Raw genomic sequence first — 14,417 nt, 5'->3', positions numbered from 1 at the left:
CCAACCGACGCAGAAACCCCATACTGTAGCATTGTACAAACTGTCCAAAGTCCTTTTCACAGAAAGTTTTAAATAGTTTCATGAAGTTATGATAACTGTGAATGTGTATATGAAATTGTATATGAAATGGAGGTTTTGCATTGTGTAGTAGTAGTAGTAGTACTTAGTAGTAGTAGTAGTAGTAGTAGTAGTAGTAGTAGCAGTAGTAGTAGTAGTAGTAGTAGTATATAGTAGTAGTAGTAGTAGTAGTAGTAGTCAGCCTAGTAGTAGTTCAGTTCAGTTTATTTTATTTTAGCACTGAACCTGCTTCAGCCCATGACTGTTCTTGGCTCAGCTGGTCTGTACCCGATAAAAGCACATACATCACTAAACATTGTACAGTAACAAAAATAACAATACAGTAACAATAGTAGTAGTAGTAGACTAGTAGTAGTAGTACATGTGCAGTAGTAGTAGTAGTAGTAGTAGTAGTAGTTGTATAGTAGTAGTAGCATTAGTGTATAGTGGTAGGTGTATATTGTTGTGAGGATATCAATGATAATAATGATAGAACTACAGTGATAATGATTCATCTAATAATTTACTCTAGCTAGAAAGACAAACTCAGCTACTGGACAATTATATTTGGATCATGACGAGTTACACATGTCATCTGATTTTCTTTTTTTTATTTGTTTATTATTTATGTTTAAACAGACAGTCTGTTTGTTGTTTGCCTGGAAGCAATTCTTTCCCATATTTGTTTTATATCAAATTAGCCAGTCATATACAGTAGTTACTCAGTTCCCTGTCGTTTTAGCATAATTGGAAATTAACTTCACTGTCCATTATATTCCCCTCGGCAGTATAACAGACCTATAAAGTAATTGATTTAGGGAAACATCTCCCCGACCCCAGTTGTAGCAGGTAAATTTAATTCCTTCCAGTTAAACCTCTGATGAGTAATATGATGGTAAACTGAGAGGTCAAGGAACCGTGATGGATCACAAAAATCCATCAGCTTCCACATAACGCCATCACTAATTGACTGCGCAGCAGGTATCTAATTCTTGTTGCTGAGGTGCGCGACACAGTTACTGAACTGAGCCCAAAGGTGGATCCAGGAATTTGTAAGGGGGGGGGGTGGGGAGAGGTGGTTGCCTTTACAAAATGAAAGGGGGTGCCTGTACTAAATTAAAGGGGGATGCATGCACCCCCTCCCCATTTTTTCTTTTTCTTTCTTTTGTTTTAACAAGAAAATAAATGGGTGCATGCTCACGGTGTGGCCTCGCCTGGATCCGCCACTGGAGCCCAACACCCAGAATACCACAAAACAGACAGAAAAACAAGTGGACATGTCACAGCAAATTAATCCATATGACAGTTTGATGTACCAAGCTCAGTACTTAAAATCACTGTGATATTATCAGCATTTCACAAGTATCTTCTTTGATACTCGCTGCAGGGGTAAGGGCATAATGATGCCAACATGATCCCCCTTTTGATCCCTCCCTTCGCTTATTAGTAACTCTCAGTGGACCTAAGTATTGCTTTCTCACGCGACTGGCTTTCCATACTCCCCACACCCACCCCGGTGCCCAATATTTCTGATATGAAATTCACTGGAGTGATGAATGAGAAATAATATGAACTAATCTCTCTCAGGAGATAAGTTATTAGTGATTTTGTCTTCTGAAAGATGATTTATATGCATCACATATTGCCTAGCTGTGGAAGGCAATATATTTTCTCAAGTCGTTACTCTCGCAGGTACAACTGGTTGGCAAAATTTGCTGCAAAAATCATTGCAAAATATACCGCATGTACAGTAATGTACGTCGTACTAGTATACAGATATTATATAATGATATATGCATAATGCGAAGAGCCTGCCTATAACGGAGCTCCCTCTTTGTTACGTGATAAAAGGAGAAAAAAGCGGAATTCCAAAGAAATGTCCAACAACCCCTTTTCTAGCTTTTAGAGATTTCAAATCCACAGGTATCTAGAGGGATTGGTTCCGTGACATTTGGTCAACTGTGACAATTGCTCCCATGAAATATCTGCATGTTAATCCAAACATATTAAGTTCTATACCCACAAACCTTACCCTTACCCTAATCCTAATCCTCATATTAAACTATAAGCCTTGAACCCTAGCTATCACAACCCTTACCGTAATCCTATCCCTATATTAAGTTCTTGGAGAAATTAAGATTGGAGTAATTAATGTCATGTGCTGCCAGTTTGACTGGCAGAGAAGGGTGCCTAGGACCAGACAAGGAAACACACATAGGCCTATACTTCCAAGCCAGACTCATCTTCTCCCTTGCATTCACCGACACCATGGAGCTATAGATATAATAGTAGCTTATATATGCTTACACCCACACACACACATACACATGTACATTCACTTGTACATAATAATGGTCAGCAGTGGTTGGTGAGTTTGACAATTTGCGGGAAGCCGGATAATCACTATACTATTCATGGACTTAAAAAAGGGTTGCTCAATGTGTTATTGTACACAGCGCATTCCACAGGTGCAATTTTCCATGTTGACATAGTGCATGTTTACTTGTGCGTGTAGGAGGGGAATATCCCCTTTAATTGTCCTTTCTGCCATATGTGAAGCCAAAAAGTTTCTACCCTATTCAAGGTGGGATTCATTCATACCAGTGGACAAGTGAGAACCTGATAGGTTTCTGTTGGTGATTGATGATTGTGTGAGAGAGATTGATGATTGCGTGAGAGAGATATACCAGTATATCTATTACTTCCTTAATCTCAAAATACAGAAATGTGGAAAAACTAGGGCTAGTGTGAATTTGCTACTTCAGGTGTTGAATGCCAAAACATCATCAGAACAATCCCAAACTGACTTCTTGGCTGAGTGCCAGAGAGATTGAACGGGGTAACCTGCATGGATGAACATTTTGTGCTCCCTGGTGGATGAAGTAATTGCATAGTTCTTCTTTCTGAGCTGCTTGTGTGAAGTGAAATGCTACAATACTCTCTGGTGTCACATCTGCACTTTCCTTTGGTGTTAATGAACCCACCTGTAACAGCTGTCAACGTAGTATTAATGGTACTTTGGGAATTTCTTTTTCTCAGTTGGTATCAAACCTTTGGTAGCCATAAAATTCACTTCCGAAAAAATCGTCTTCATTCTAAACAGCTACCCCATCCCCATGTCCCTCCTGTACCTACAACACTCTTTACAAATTCTTTTACAAAATTCATATCAAATTGTATCATTTTTTTCGTTATTTCATACATAGTAAGACGTGTTAAGCCAGTACAATTTGCATTCATGAGTTCTGCATCTTTTATGCTGTGTGTTGTACAGTATAGGAGGTCCTTTAAAGTGAACACAATGGTATAGATGTGTTTGTATTATACATGTATGCACAAATAAAGGGATGGAAATCATTGTTTTTGACATTGATCATTAGTCATAGTAATAATAAAATGTTGACTGCTTTTGGTGTTCTTGTTGTTGTTGTTGTTGTTGTTACTGAACATCAACGTTATGCATGATTATGGAACTGTTTTTGGGGGGGAAGAAAAGTTGTGTGTCAGAGCAATTCCTCAGTGTGAACTTCAATGCGCCAGATACATGTGAACTTGTCACATCATGGAATATGGAGTTCACGACCTGCATGCTCTCGATTAATGGTGATATTACCACACTCCTGTCGGGCATACACTCATTTTTTTTTTCAGCCTTTAAAGTCCCTGTGTGATTAGCATGAGTGAGTAGATTGCTTTGCGGCCCTCTGCAATGTGATGGCAATATCTCGTTCACAAGTAATGAATACGTTACGGTTCACTCACTATTGCCATCGTGAATTTGCTCCTGACAAATTATTGATACACTACAATATTCATACAAGAATTTTGGCTGGAAAGAAAAAAAGAACGGAACAAAACAAAACGTGATATATGTCATTGGAAGGGAGATGTTATCGGCTCTGTGGGTCCTCTATTTGATACATGTAGTTGATGCCAAATGTTAAAGTTTACTCTTTAAATGAAGAATATATGCGTGCATTTTAACTTCATGAATTTTGCAAATTTCATGAGAGCCACGGCAAGATTCACAAAATTAACCTGTTGAGGACAGTTTGATTTTGCTAAAACATGCATTTCCCATAGACACCTGCCCGAGTTTATACTCAGAACTCTTCCTAATGGGTTAGCAAGTTGTTTTACTCCTCTGCATTTCAATAGTTTGCACCCATCAATTGCATGAATTAACTTTTGCTATATATGTCACAAAAAGTAAAAACTGACCTTTAAGTTGGTTTTGACAGCTTATTGATGGTTGAGAGGTTGCAAAATAGGTTGTCCTTTGTAGAACATGACAAAAATACTTATATTAAAGAAAAGCATAGGCTATAGACTGTATAATTTTATCTGTGAATGACGTCAATGAATGAAGCAGTGTCATATTTTATTGGACTTTCTGTCAGAAAATTAATTCTAGATTATTCATGAACAAATCAGTGGAAATAGTAGCAAAAGCATTTTTGATAAGTGATCAAAAACTGAAGGCTTTGCAGAATAGAGCAATCCATGAATTGTAACAAAAAAACACGTTTTTGATTGCTAAAATGATGGAATATGGAAGGATTTGCAGAATAACTCAATCCATGATATTTTGATAAATGATAAATGAAGACTTAACAGAATAATTAAGTCTACTTATCAATTATATAGTACATATAGACATTTTTGATAAATGATAGAAAATGGAAGGCTTTGTGGAATAAATCAATCTATCAATTGTAGCAAAATCAATCTATCATTTGTAGCAACAGCAGTCAGTCTCATTGTTTTTTCATTTGGATTTGAAGATTTTTATTTCAAAATGGTCTAAGCGCCATTTTTAATCATTTCAAAGTAAGTCCATCATCACATACAGCAAAATCAAACCTGTCCAGTAATACCTCACTCATAACATAGCAAGGAATATTCTAGTAGTTATGATTAGAAATATCCTGTATGTTCTTATTATTTTCTTTGGTTTTTTTTAGCAGCTTTAAAGGGTGTGTACAGTTCTGGTTGAGGTGAGGATTTAGCTTTTAACGTTTTGCGAGATATTCAGAAACCGCTCTATAAGATGTCAAAGAGCATGCAATTCTAAAGTGGTATCAAAAGTTTTTTTTGATGAAAAGTGGTTTTGAAATGGCTGAGATATCCTAAAACAATGTGAAACAAAGAGATCCTAATAAAAGGTGTGGCCTGTCGCCTTTCATTATTATCACTTTTTTTGATATCTCAGTCATTTGAAAACCAATTTTCATCACATAGATGTTGAATTCTTCATAAAATTGCATGCTCTTTCATATTTCATAAAAGGTTTCTCATTATCTCACTTAGGAATGTTCAAAATATGAATCCCCAACTCAACCAGTACTGTACAGTCTCTAATGACAAATATCTCAACTTAACAAGAATACAAGAATGGATTTCACTCGTTTTGCGATAAAACTCTTCATGTCTATATTTGTTTGTTGTTTTGCAATGTACAGAGGTTGCTGTTGAGATAGGAGACGATGCGACCCTGGACTGTACGACTGCCAATATTGTAGAAGCCAACGTGAACTGGTACCACAACGGTAAACCAGTGTCCAGTGATGGTAGTCTGCTTCATGATCGTCGGTCTGCCATCTTGTTCCTGCAGAATGCCACCTTGGCAGACGGCGGAAGCTATTCTTGCATGACGGGAACGAACGTGACACTTCAGTCTTATTCTGTATCGATCGGATGTAAGCAAAAAAAAACAAGAGAAAACAAAAATAAAGACAGGCAGCTATAAAGCATTATATGTTATGATAATTATGTGAACTCCATATCGTTGATTCTCGATAACTTTGAATTAATTTTAGAGCTATGAGATTTTCTTGATAATTTGGAAATTCCCACTCCAACTCTAGAATACATGAGTAAGGGTGATAACAACCATTTCTTCCTTTTTTTTTCTGCATTTCAGAGTGGAAATAGAGTGAAATTTGTATGCAACCTAACCTAAGATTTCAGAGATAAAGACTAAAATATCTCTTTGTTTTTGAAACTTGCAAATCAGAGAGCAGTTAGTCTTCAGAAGCTTGTTTGAAAATTCAGAGTCCAGTATTTTCTTATTGCTCGTTAAACTTGACTGAAATTCTCCATGTTTTGTCCACTTAATTTCACTCTTGTATTTAACAGTTGTTATGATTCTATATTGCATAACTTGTAATTTAACATAGTAATTCTCAGCATGGAATGACAAACTCAAGTTTTTGTTTTCTTTTCATACAAGGCAGTTCCCTATACACAAAATTCTAAACATTGCTGTATTTTTTTTTCCTTCAAATTTTAAAGACAAGTATAATTTCACACATTACTACTGTATAGACTGAAGCCAGTCACCATACAGATTTCCATATAGGTGAGATATCTCATTCCAGGGCTGCCAACTCTCACGCATTGAGCGTGAGACTCACGCAATTCAACCAATTTTGACTGTCTCACTCTGATAAACGAAACCTCACGCTAAACCCCCTAAATGGACTGTACATGACTACAAAAATAAATATATCTCTAAATTCTCTGATATTCCGAATATCGATATGCCCAAGCCCAAAATGTCGAGATTTTCCAGCGCGGGTGTAAAGCTTAACCAATAATAATCGTTTTCGGTTCGCGCGCAAAGACGAGCTATTGGATTACGATTGGCTTCTACCTATACCACGTGAGCGTAGCGTGTACTTTTGGCAAATTACAGTACATATTGTATGGCTATGACGTGTGCTTTACATCGCTTTACATACACTGACTGTGTACGTAGTACGTACGTACGTACGTACGGCCGCACAGCAGGCTGCCAGGTGCTAGCCAGCGAGGTCGCTCCGCTCCCTCGTAGTGTCTCACGCCAAACTCTCACTCAAGGTTGGCAGCCCTGTAGATACTAGGTTAGTTAACATACTTTCTCACATTTATTAATCTAATATTTTATTGCTCATTGAGCAAGATCCTTAGGATAACACACAATTCACAGCATTTTTCATTTTGGGGGTTGTACTTTTATGGCATATATCCATGCTCATATGGGGGGGTTCGACCCTACTCTTTTCCTTAGAATGAAAATTTAGATGTATGCAGGAATGATGTGTAGGGATAGTATTTTTTTCTTTTGATGTTAGGATTTATTTTGCCAATATCATGAGTTGAAAGCATTTTTAGGGGGAAGGGGAGGGGGGCAGTGATGGGGATGGGAATGGAGCTGCCAAAATGTTCTGTGCACCCAGACAAGGCTTGGTAATGAATGGATGAAAACAGCTGCACAATAAATCAATTTTGGAATACACAGTTCATACTCTGTCATCAATGTAGAAGATTAATTTTTCTTTTTTTATTTTGCGACTGCAGCAGATGTTAAAGAAGATTTTTTTTTTTTCATCAGTCAACTCCTTTCAACATGATATGTCTATCCAACCTTGCTCCTGGAACGAGGATAATGTCTTTTGTTTGGTTTCTCCATCACGGCCTCCTGGTGATAACCATATGCCATCAGAACATGCTCTCATTCTCAAATAAATGTGATCAATGGAAAAAGCTGATGCCCGAATTTATTGATCTAATTTGAACCTGGTTCAGCCATCATATACTGTATAAGTGGTTTCTTTCGCGTACAGAAACTTTCGCGGTTTCCATCGGTGCCGACTTTTTCGCGTGTGGTTAAATTCGCGTTCGGTAATGACAGCGTTGTACAAGCGACGAGTTCAAAACATTTTCGCGTGTGGTTAAATTCGCGGTTCAACCTCCAAGCGCGAAAAGTGCGAAAATTAAACCACCGCGAAAGAAACCACTTATACAGTAGCTTGAGCAGCTCTCAGCCCATTCTCAGTACATGCCCTTGATCATGGAAAAGTAGATTTTTGAGCACTCATTTAAAGATAATAAAAAGTTTTGGTACCTCAAAAGTTTCCTTGAATTTCCTTCTCTTAGTTTGTGTTTCAGGTTAAAGTACCTTTCATATAACTAACACTGTGAGACTTACTCGCCCCAAAGTGCTCTCATGTCTTAGTAATCATGCAATTAACTGTGACCAGCAGCCCTATACGCATAGCGACCAGCAGTCCCATACGCATAGCGTAATCTGGCTTCGCATTGTAGCATTCAGGATCATGACAGATTTAGTATCGCAGGGTAAATGTCAACTTAAAATCCCAAAAATTCTTCAATATGAAGACTTACCAATTAAGTTGAAGTATTGAAAACAGGCTTCGGGCAACGTTTGGTTCTGCCTATAGTCCCTTTTTGTTCGAATTGATGACTGAATGTGACTCGGTCGACAGGACCTTGGGAGAGCTACATACACTGAATACTACAGCCAGTGCATGCGAACACATCACATGCGCACAAATTTCAAATCCATGAACGGATAAGATGTTTGTGTGCGCATGCGCTGGCCATAGTATTCAGTGTATGTAGCTCTCCCAAGGTCCTCTCGACCGAGTCACATTCAGTCATCAATTCGAATAGAAAGGGACTATTGGCAGAACCAAACGTTGTTCGAAGCCTATTTTCAATACTTCAACTTAATTGGTAAGTCTTCAAATCGAAGAAATCTTTGGATTTTAAGTTGACATTTACTCGCGATACTAATTCTGTCATGATCCTGAATGCTACAATGCGAAGCCCCATTACGCTATGCGTACAATGGGCTGCACGCCGCTGGTCGCAGTCAGTGGTTTCGTACAATAGTTATCAACGCGGTACCACGACGGCTCTGGTACGAAACCATTATTGCATGATTACTAAGACATGAGAGCACTTTGGGGCGAGTAATTCTCACAGACAATGTACTTTAACCTGAAACACAAACCAAGACAAGGAAATTCAGGGAAGCTTTTGAGGTACCAAAACTTTTTATTATCTTTAACTCTTTATGTGCCATGGTGGAAACCCCCCGTGTGCCACGTTATTCTGAGACACGAAGGTAGTCAGAATTGAGAAAGAATTTTGCTTTTCCGATTTGTATAACTTCTACAAATTTCTGTTAAGATGGGCATAATAGTAGGCAAAGTCAAGGAGGAATGCCAAACTTTGTTACATTATAAATTGTATGACGAATCTATTTTCAATTTTTCGTTTTAATGACCAGTTGCTACATTACTGTAAAGACATGACTTTTGCACACAAAACTGTGACAGAAACTTAGAATGTACGAGCAAGTCTAGTTGGGAACATCGATTGATAGTCGACCACCACATAGAATACAAGTCGTATACGAGAGGAACAAAAGCACAAGAAACGCTTTCATTGTGCCGCGGGATTAGCAGTAATTAGCGGCTTATCGATCGGTCTTGGCGGCTTTGTTTGTTGAGCAGAATATGCGAAGTTGGCACGCCGTCGACTGAGTCGGACGTGCGAACGTGGCACATAAAGAGTTAACAAACACACACACACACACACATACACACACACACACATACACAAAAATCAAATTAAAGCAGAACAAAATATCTGAATCCACTTTGATGCAGAGGAATTCCTCGAAGTTTTGTCATTAAAGATTTGAAGGAAAGAAATTCAACATGTGATCCAAATGAAATACTCTTTTGTAGTTCCCAAATATTGATTTTCTTTCTGTTCTGTTTGCATTCTTTAATTACCAGACTCATAGCTACAATGTACCCTTTCCTGAGACTTTAGACTTTTGACAGAGCATAGGCCTATAGTTACAATTTGAAACTTATTGGACAAATATTGGACAATCCACTCAAACGCTAAAAAGTTTTCAAATGTAGGCACTGCCAGTACTGGATACCAAGACCACAAATAGTTTATGTGATGTCAGAGTATAAAACGAGCATTTCAGCAAACATAGTATGAGGAGAATTTCACAGCTGGAGTAGTTTTCCTAGCATAATAAAAGAGTTTATAAAATGGGTTCAAGAATGTAACCAATTGGAAGCGCTGAAATGAGTCACGTGTGCTTGTATTAATTTCTCACTGATATCCACAGCCGACGTCACAATGTTTGCACTAGCAGTGCGCACTCAAATCAGTTGTTACAAGTGCGTCGCGTGCTACTGTACGCACTGTCAATCCTGTAAACAACTTCTAGTTCGGGCTGCCGGTCGGCCTTTCTTGTGTGCATAACATGTGTGGCGTACGTGTACTCTTATACGTACAGTACTTATATGTGCGGGATTTCCGAGTGCGACGTGCGTAAATGTTTGGGACGAACATCTTCGGACATCTTGATCCACAAAGGTACGTGAAAAATGCTGTTAGTTTTCGACCCATTTTATAAAACAAATGATGCACAAGATTATTTCGTGCTCTATCCTGTGCATCATTTGTATTATTAGGCCTACTTGACATACCTCCTCTGAAAGCAGGGGGAGTGATATGTCCCTTGAAGTAATGTCAGAGATACTTAAAGGGAATGTTCAAATTCATTAAAAGAATTTATATTTTGTGGAATTCTCTCTACATATTCTTCATATTGTGCTGTGACATAAATCATTTTCAGCCTTATATCCATTGATATGTTGCATGTCAAAAGTTTTTGTTATTGCATTATTGTTGAATGAATGGTTCCACTTTTCCTCTATGTTTGCTAATGTGTTCTCCTATTTCTGCATTACGTGAATACACTGGTTGGACTATGTTTGGGGATGAATTCCTTAACATGTGAATTTGCAATTTTCTGTGTCTGCATCTTCAATGAAAGTAACATAATCATGGACCTCAAATTCCAACATGTAATCTCTGAACTGCTGATGTTGTCGTACAAAACTCTGTCTTGCTTGTTCCAGAGGTTTTCAGAACCTGCGCTTTTCTTATATTTTAATATGCTGTCTACTCAGCATCATTGCTGGTCCAATTTGTAGTCATGACAGACCTGGTCAAAAGTTCAACAGAAAAAAAAAATACACCTGGCGTAAAGTCAGACTCGAAGAGCTTTAAGTGCAACAGGAAAAAACACTCATCAGCAATCAAACCGGCAAGGAAACAAACATTTCTCAATGGATGAATCACTAATTGTGACCCTGCACCACAAAACCAACAAAAAAGTCACCAGACAAGGATTTTTAGTTGGGCAGATTCTGAAATAGCAGACTCTAAGCTTTAAAATGATGTATAATGCAATTCAAATGGATTCTTTTAACATATATAGATATTGAAAAGAAAGCACTCACTCTGTAAAAGTTTGAACTGAGAAAAGAGGCTCTGAAGCACAGGGCTCAAGTCAAGCGCTCAATCTTTACTAAGCCGTGCTACCTGTGCCATGAATGGAACAAAAAAAAACATGATGTAAACCACTGAAGCAACAACAATGAAGGGATTATCAAATTAAGTTGAAATTGAGCATGCTCTATAAACACATTCTGTCCATGATATGCTAAATCTCAAAGCAGAAGCATTATCCTTTCAAGAGTTATTAGAGTTGAAAGTAAAGAGTGTGCAAAGGATTTTCAAGACATGAAAATGGGCTTCTAAGAAAAACCTGATCACACTACTCTACAAAAAAAAATGGTTTAGAAAAAATGTTAAAAACCCACTTTCCCATTCAATTTATGAACCCAAATTCAAGAAAAATGTAGGAGAAGAATTATAGCTCTTTCAGAAAATATGGAAAACTCAAAATTGACTCTGTTGACCCATTTCACCTTTCTTGAGTCCTTACATAAAATCAAAAGGTGCGACTTTTTGTTTGTTCTGTGATGCACGGTCACAGTTGGTTGTGAGATATTAGGATTGTTGCATGAAACAGATCAATAGGCACAATGAAAATCAAGTGTTTGTGAGAGAGAATATTCATATCAATTTAGTAGGGAGAAAATGACAACAAATATGTAACTCATTGAAGTAACAACACTACAGATTTACTTTTTTATATATATCAAGATATGGAATTGGGCATGGAGGGTATTAGATACTTGATGAAAGGTGTACAGCAATCACACTTCGATGTAAAAAAAAACAAACAGAAATACCGCAACTTAAGTAAAAAAAAGGCAGTCCTTTTTTATTTTGCTGAATGTTAGTAGCTAAATTTGTCATGCAGTATCAGTTCTTTTTGCCTTTATAAATAATTGACAATGACGGAATATTCTAACTTTGATAGATAAAAGCTGACGTATGAATTTAAGGGCAAACAGACGGGTCCTATATAGCCACAAGCCGTGGCCTGGAATTTCAAAGGGAGACCCACTGAATCTACGTCACAGCTGCTCATCTCTTAAGATTTGAGTACCGTGATGATTGTTCTCTTTCAACATATTTGACAATGCAGTACTGCCTCGAGGGCCCGAGATCTTTCAGTGTCGCAGTAATGACTTTGCATTGGTCACGTGTGAATGGAGCCGACTGCCAGAAACCCACCTCCAGACTGACGTGGAGTGTGAATTCACAACAGAGTAAGCAAAACTCAGGAAGTATGAGGGAGGGGATGGATGTGGTTCACCAGTTTTAGGGACGGCTGCAAAGTTTCAAGAACCAAGAATTTTTTCTTTAGTCTTTGCTGAAGAAACAAACAGTCACGTCAACCGTCATTTCTTTGTCTATTAAGCATGACATGATACATTATGTCTTGTGGAGACGGAAATGGCATGAAATTTGTGTAGAGTTAGAGATTTAGCATTAGAGTAGAAAACATTTATAGGGCTGTTCCTTCTCCTTCTCTCCCTCCCCCTCTCTATTTCTCTCTCTGAATATGGAGCATGTACCAGTGAAATGTTTCTATTAAGTCTTTCTGGGTATATAGCATAAAGACACATTTGATGTAACATACAGTCAAACCTGTCTTAGTGGTCACTTCTCTGTAACAACCACCTGCTGTAAAAACTATTCAACCAATCAGCGATTGGCTTATATCTACAATAAGCCCCCAACAACCATACATCACACTAAGAAAGCCATGCAGTTCGGCAAATTCTAAGTATGTATAAAATGCTATTGAAAATTTTCCCCAAAATATGATATTTTTTTGAAATCAGGTTAATTAACCTGTTGTCTTTGTATTCATGATTTCAAGGGCACAATTGAAGCTGGTGGTGAGCCTTATTGATATGCAACTAATATAACTTGTTTTTGACAAATGCCTGCATGGTTACTGAGCAGTCGTACATATTTATGTATATGCCACGTGAGGGACAATTGGGACAACGTGTCCCATTTGTCCCTCATAATAGCATTACATGTAAAAAAAAAGTTGAGATTTTCAAACATGTCGTTCAAACTTGTTTTGTTAAAACAGAGATAATTTGAAAGCATGTTTGACTGTTTTCATTACCAATGTTTCATTACGCCTTCCAACTTTGACATTTCCGACATTTCTATATGTAGTCACCTATCCCCCTTGAGAGAAATATCGTACTGTGTAAAGACCCTGAACATGGGGACCACCTGCTGAATGTGACCAGATGCCACAAATTTGCATTCTGTGGTGGCTATTTGATTGTCTCACTTTTTCAGTACAGCCAGAAAAAAAAAAAAACTAGATAAACAATAGTGCAACAGAAATGCTTACTTTTATTTTCGTCTGTTAAATTGTTTAAATGAAAATGTAAGGACTGTTTAAATAACAGACACTACATTTATTTTTTATTCAACACTTCCTGTCCATGAGTGCATGCAAAATTGAAATGGCCACTAGTGCCTGTCTGCAGTGGCCAACTGCAGTGTCTAGTGTTGCATAGTATGAAGATACAAAACGGGCACTTCTTTATCACAATCCTTCACATCTTTGATGTGAAAGTTGTGATCTTATTGCTCTTGTTTGTTTGTTTGTTTTTTTGCTTTTGATTCAAATGAAATCAGGGCTTCCTTCTGTGTTTATTTCAGCATGAGAATTGATAACAATTTAGTCACTATTGCAAAAGTTAAAGAGATCAAAATTTGACTTGGATTACAGAATTTCAATAATGCATCTTTGTGTGATATAAAATTGATGGCACTTGATGACAGACGAATTGCTTTTGGCTGTTTGGTACAGTCATTAGATATACCAGAAAAAAAAAAATCTTGGGAAAAGCTTAGGAGCTGTCATTATTTGAATAAAAAAAAATGTGATGAAATACTTCTCTGTATTATATTAACAGACGTGACATCACAAACAACACCACTTGGACCAAGTGCCTTCATTTCAATGCGAGCAGGGGACTGCAAGAGTTTCATGACCTGCCCCGGTTCCACGTGCGGCTTGTCCTGAAGAATGCTCTGGGAGTGTTGGTCCATACCCCGGAAGATGGCGAGTTTAGGATTAAAGACCATAGTAAGTCAGCAGCTATCTATTCAGCTAGGGAATGTGATATTAAGGACATTCCTCACTTAAAGTGAAGTCCATGTCATTTTCTTGTACAGGGAACTTTCCATACCGTAACCTTGACCCATCCGAAGCCCAAATATGTAAATAAAACCATAATATGTTC

General features: G+C 37.7%; 1 protein-coding gene across 1 annotated transcript in view; it reads left to right on the top strand.

Moving 5' to 3' along the window:
* The window catches only part of LOC139721687 (uncharacterized), a 34,014-nt gene that overhangs the window by 12,068 nt on the left and 7,529 nt on the right, over positions 1–14,417 (top strand). Inside the window, exons 2-4 of the mRNA XM_071633017.1 lie at positions 5,520–5,756; positions 12,281–12,404; positions 14,088–14,260. Coding sequence (XP_071489118.1) covers positions 5,520–5,756; positions 12,281–12,404; positions 14,088–14,260 — 534 coding nt within the window. The remainder of the gene's footprint in view (positions 1–5,519; positions 5,757–12,280; positions 12,405–14,087; positions 14,261–14,417) is intronic.

This window comes from Diadema antillarum, unplaced genomic scaffold, assembly GCF_040938485.1.
Source record: "Diadema antillarum isolate AM-2024a unplaced genomic scaffold, OU_Dant_1.0 scf00000147, whole genome shotgun sequence".
NCBI lineage: Eukaryota > Metazoa > Echinodermata > Echinoidea > Diadematoida > Diadematidae > Diadema > Diadema antillarum.
The sequence above is the reverse complement of the archived record's forward strand: the minus strand, read 5'-3'. Positions and strand labels throughout refer to the sequence as shown.